At 37.6% G+C, this 6,163-nt stretch overlaps 1 protein-coding gene across 1 annotated transcript; it reads left to right on the top strand.

Annotated features, from left to right (window-relative positions):
• Nucleotides 1-2,090, top strand: LOC134755886 (uncharacterized). Its single transcript, XM_063692524.1, has 3 exons — nucleotides 1-245; nucleotides 341-1,103; nucleotides 1,601-2,090. The coding sequence occupies exons 1-3, from the start codon at nucleotides 43-45 to the stop codon at nucleotides 1,808-1,810; spliced, it is 1,176 nt and encodes a 391-aa protein (XP_063548594.1). The 5' UTR covers nucleotides 1-42; the 3' UTR covers nucleotides 1,811-2,090.
• The last annotated feature ends 4,073 nt before the right edge of the window (nucleotides 2,091-6,163 follow it).

Below are 6,163 nucleotides of genomic sequence, written 5' to 3'. Positions count from 1 at the left end.
CCGTTTAGTTCGATTTGCAAAATTTCGTAAACAAAATAACATATGTATTACAAGTTAGCTGTTCTTTCATTTATAACTTTTCAGTTATTAATTTATTTGCCTGTTAAGTTCCTTATCAACGTGATCATTATGAGTTTGAGAGACGACGAACCATGCAGTGATGATGAAGTATTCTACGGAAAGTTAAGTCTCGGAGAACTAAAACACATGTTTATTAGCCAACAAAATACCCGAAAAACTATAGCGTAAGTACGGTTTTTTAAATTATAAAATGCATATGTATTTACGTATACACAAGACTAAAGTTACTTCACGAAAATAATATTATATTTTTTTATAGCGTTAACGAACACCTTGAGAATGATAATCATAATATGAGCCTAACACTTATATCAACTCACTCTGAACCTGATATTACATCAAATCGTGACATATCACCAAAAATCATTCCAAAATCACTGACGAACACAACATTATCCCCTGACGAACCGAACTTATTCGCAAACTGGGATGTCACGAACAGTTTCTTAAATCTAGAAAAAATGGTAGAAAAATCATGTGATACCTCAAATAAGGAGTTTGATAATACCCTTAAAATAGTGTTGAAAAATAGACCTAAATCAGAGGATAAAAATACAGCCAATAATGATTACAAACAAGCAGAATTGGAGGGAAATCAAATTCCTATCCAAGTGAATAAAGAAAAAGTAGCTTTGAATACTAAACCCTCAGCTGTAGTAACCCCCATGAAGCAAGTTCAGAAAGAGAAGGAAGTATTTGCTACCCCATCATCTGTGCTACAAATAAAACCTGCCTTATGTAGAACACCAGCCAACCCTCCATTATTCAAGAAGCCATCCACATCGTCTGAAAAAAAAACTCCCAGCAAAAACAATGCATTTCAACATATTGCTAGTCCTGTGGCATATTATATCAACAATAGCCCACAAGTTCCATTGATACGGAATGTGCACCCTAAGAAAACTTTGCCAGGACTATCATCCATTCCAAAGCTTGTGAAGAGTTCTGTCCACAAGCTGAGTAATAAAGAGAATGTCAATCTTCCTTCAGTTGCATATAAAAATGCGAAGAAAACTACAGTGGTAAGGAAAACTTGTTTATTTTATTTACCAAGCTCCTAAATAAATTAAAAACATGCTGAAAAATCTAAAAAACTGTAGATAGTTTACTAAGATAAGTATTTGTACTTTTGACTGACTATTTTCTATTCTATTTATAAACCTACAAATCAAATTTCAGGTACACTTTGATAAGTCTGAATTGGCATCATACAATAGTGGTCAAAACCTTAGGTCATAACATTTCGAATATGTTGACCTTGCTGGTTTATACATATTAATAGTGATATAGGGTTTACAAGTGCCCTATTATGGCTTTTATAAATTATAATTTTAGGGTGCTAGCACCCTGGTGATTTGCAAGCGAGTTGAAAGCGAGGTGAGCACGGAGCACACAACGATTTCGCTCTCATCCCAGTATGACATTACACAGCGAACTATTAGTATCACTATTAAACATGTATAAACTATACAGCCATTACAGCCGTGTAGGAAAACCCTTGATTTGTAATTTTTTTCAGACTGATGTATCAAATGCACCCAAAATGCCACAAAGTCAATGGGCAAAAAAATTGACTAAATCACTGCCAAGGCCCGCAGTCATAAAACACACGCACAGAGAGAAAAACTTCTTCAACAAACAATTACCGAAGAACCCAGAAGATAGTTTTGGTGACTTATCACTCCATCAAGCTGATGTATCAGTTTGTACTAAGAAAGCTGCGTTTTAAGCCTAGGCCTATATATTATGTTGGCAGCAATGTTTGACTGACTTAGTTGTAATGGTATTTTAACTATTTTTAACCGACTTCAAGATTTCAAAGGAGGAGGTTCTCAATTCGGTTGTTTTTTTTTTTTTTTTAATGTTTGTTACTCCATAACTCCGTTATTTCTGCACTGATTTTGAAAAATCCTTTTTTTGATTGTAAGTATATACATACAGATTGGTCCCTTTTTTGTCAAAAAGCAGTTCTGATCGGAATCGAGGGAACTCCTCAAATGTTAAAGGCATACATATAGTGATTTTAGTATTTTCATCAACAAATCAAGCGCTTACATTTAAAAAAGTGACATTTGATGAAGTGGAACTGCTGATGATGATCAGAACGGAACTCTTCAATGACACATAGTTCACGTTTGGCGATTTGTTCTCTTCCTTATAGACCCAGACCTAAACTTGGACCCGGACTCGGACCCGGACCCGGGTCTGAACATGGACCCCAACTCGGACCCGGACCCGGACCGAACTCTGACCCAAACTTGGACCCGGACAGCCGGACACGGACCCGGACTCTGATCCGGACCCACACCCGGACCCGGAAATGCTAATAGAAAAGTGGGTTAGGTGGGTGGTTGGGTTTTGAACTGCGATTCTCACAGAACAGAACTGCTATCACAAAAGTAGGTTAGGTTAGAGCTGTGATCCTTACAGAAACGAAATGCTATCAGAAAAGTAGGTTAGGTTAGGTTAGAACTGCGACCCTTACAGAAACGAAATGCTACTAGAAAAGTGGTTTGTGGTTTTACCTCCTTTTCTACATTATTAGGCAAAAGATGCTGTCTTTTTCATTTCATTGTCTGGAATCTAAGAGTGCACCATCAACAATAAGTGAACTTTCAGCAGCATCCCCCATTGAAGTCGGTTTTTTTTTCTTAAAAATTATAAAGTAGGTATTTTTGTCTAATGTATTGTTAGAATTGACATAATTTGAAGTGTTTAAAAGGTTTGAATAAAACATTATATCATTACATGTGTAATTGTATTCATTAGAATTTAACTATGACTTAATTGATATACAACACAATCATACCTAGAGCCTTCCCATTCCCAGATGTGCGTCACCCTTACATATCTACAGATAGCGTTTAATACAACTAGGTACACGGTCGCCGGGCACCTTTTGTAAGAAAGCGGGTTAGCCTCCCCACAAAAAGTGCAGGTTGCAGGAGTCTGGGGCTAGTTTTTTAACCCTTTGAACGCCATGCCTAATATAACGCGGCATCGCAAACCTTATTGGTGAAGGTTAATATTAAACAGTAGGTAACCGTGCATAGGCAGGCAGGGAATGTATTAAGAGGGAAGAATAGCTTTGCGATCCTAGGTACTTTTTTGATGAAATTTTCATTTCGGGAGCAAACGGTTTCAACTAAATCTTGACAAATCACTTCTAGGTGGCGAAAAAGAATCAATATTAGGGCCCTGAAAAAGAGGGTGAACAATATGAAAGAATGATCATCTGTTGTGAAGTTATGTAGTAAGTAGGTATTAAGTAATTCAATATCTTTGCGCCCCTGAGTCGCCAGTCATAGGTAAAAAAACGTTTCCCTCTAATAAATACCTAACCGGTGTGGCCCATTTAAATTATTTAAAAAATAAATGTGAAAAAGGGGTTAATGTACTGAGATCATTGTCTGGTGCTTGGTGGGGCTCCCATCCCTTCTCACAAAAGCTACTATACAATGCTATTATAAGAAGTCATTTTGATTATGGTTCTTTTTTATTGGAGCCTTGCAATAAGGCTGCGCTATCCCTTCTTGATAAAATTCAATCGAAGTGCCTTCGAATTGTTTGCGGAGCCATGCGTTCTTCTCCTACTAACGCTCTCCAGGTGGAATGTCTAGACCCCCCATTAAGTTTGCGGAGACAATTCCTGTCTGATCGCTTCTATTTCAGGGCAGCCCAGCTTTCAAACCATCCGCTTCTTTTTCATCTAAATAACCTGGTAAACATTATCCCTACTTCTGATTATTGGACTAATAAAGAACTTCCTTGTCTCATCAAAAGCTTTCAAAAATTATCTGACGCAACACCTATGTGGACCTTTCCTGTTAATCCAGTGTTCCTAATTGATTATGATGCTCTTTTGTTTCGTCCAAATATTATCTTTTCTCTTGGTATAAAAAAAAATACTTCTGGTGCTAATAATGTCTTTTTACAACTCATTGAGGAAAAGTGGCAGGTTTGGATTCCGCGTTATAAAATTATATTAAGTTTCAAAAGCCCTCCTACCACATCGGTGTTCACAGGGGAAGCAATATCTATCTTTGAAGCTGTTTCATTCATTCAGTCTCACAAAGTCCCGAAAGCAATAATATTATCTGACTCCCTGAGCTGTCTTCAAGATTTACATAAGTTTCCACTTCGCTCCAGGGATAATCTTTTTATCATCCTTAAGACTAGACAGTCCCTATACCCATGTTCTCTACTTGGGCTTGAAGTTGTTCTTGCTTGGATCCCTAGTCATAGTGAAATTGATGGTAATGAGCATGCAGATGCCTGTGCTAAACAGGCGATTGAAATTGGTTGCTCTTCCTCTTACTCCAAGTGCTATATGCAGGACCTCCGCAACTCTGCTAAGGCAGATCTTGTCAGACAGTGGACTGAAGAGTGGGAGATAACTAGCAAATCCACTGGCAATCGCTATTATAGGATCCAACCGAATATTCTTGTCAGACCTTGGTTTTTCAAATACCATAAGATTCACAAGTCAGTTACCTCCTCTATTATTCGTCTTCGACTTGGCCACAATACTTCCCCTGCTTGGCTAGCTAAAATCCATATTCTAGATCATTCATTATGTGAATGCGGCCTGGAGGACGGCACCCTTGATCACATCTTCTTCAATTGTCCAAATACTCATGCCAGTTTTTATGATTTTCTTCCTGACTATATTCAACGTCCTGTTAACATAAACCATATCCTTACTTTGGTTAACACTACCTTTGTTTATGTCCTTGCTAAGTTTATGAAAGATTTTAATATCAAGCTGTAGCTCCTTTTAAAAGTTTTTACCTGTTTGTTTACCCAAACTTTCCTGTAATGTTCCTTTAAAAAAAAAAAAAAACCTGATCCTGGCAGTTGGCTCATTACTTTCTATAGTTTCTATTGGTTTTTCTGGCCGTCCATTTTTTCTATTTTTATTCCTATAGTAGTTTAGATTCTTCAACCGATCAAGCATCTACACGGACTGGATCAAGTTCTGATACTGAAATTCTGCTCCCACAACCTTGATGCTGGCAAAATTGTCCCAATGGACAGATGCCATAAGAACCAAAAACTGAACTGAACTAATACCTAACCCATCCGACAACTGTAATGCCACTTAATTACAGATTACAGACGTGATGAAAATAAACGCAAACATTGTATGAAAGATATATTAAATTTCCATTATAATGTGCAATCCATAAGACGATTCACAATACCTAAGTAAAAAGGTAACATTTATATAAGATGTCACACCAATATAAAAACACTCGCATGCAAAAATACCGGAAAGGCTACGTCGAACATCGAAAATCGTCTATTTGCCTCTCGAGCGGATCTGAGAGACCCTAGTCTTTTTATCTGTCACTCTTGCATATTCGAGCGATAGATACATTTCGTTTTTCGCGGTAAGGCCTCAGGGTCCCCACTTGAGCCGTGGTCAAATGCCAGGATAACGCTGAAACTTTTATTTTCGACGCTCGCAGTAGGCACTCGGGTAGATACTGTCGCTTGGTTGAAGGTTGCGACAGTCCTTACAGTAAAGTATTAGTGGTATTTAAGGCTGTAGGTGATGTGGGCGAAGTGCGCCTGCCGTGTGAGTGCGCCTACCTTTAATATATGTAGGTATATACACGGTGTTTCATGACCCACTGAAAACCTAAAAACAGTTTGTTCAGAATCGATAGGAGAATCGATTGTGCTATATTTAATAGGGGTATTTTTTTTTACATGCCCAGTTTACAAGTTTGTAATGCAACAATATCAATAACTAGCATTTGACACGTTATTTGTCAATGAGCAACACCCTTAACTGGCCATTGGTAAACCTTATCTCGTTGCAGTAAGATATGCAAGTGGTGTTTGACGTCACTAAAACGAAGCATTTTGTGTAGAATTACCTACCAGTCGAATAGAATTGTTAACTAAACGATTTTCAGTGGCTCAAGTAACACCGTGTATAGCGGTAGGTGCACTTCGCCCCCTTCATCTGTAATTATGAAATAAATGTATTATTATTGTCAGCCGCTACCAACGCTAAACTAAAATTAAACAAACAAGTTTGGGAACAAATCAAATTATTTTATTATATATTTTG

This window comes from Cydia strobilella, chromosome 3, assembly GCF_947568885.1.
Source record: "Cydia strobilella chromosome 3, ilCydStro3.1, whole genome shotgun sequence".
Classification (NCBI taxonomy): domain Eukaryota; kingdom Metazoa; phylum Arthropoda; class Insecta; order Lepidoptera; family Tortricidae; genus Cydia; species Cydia strobilella.
This window is presented reverse-complemented; position numbering and strand designations above follow the sequence as displayed.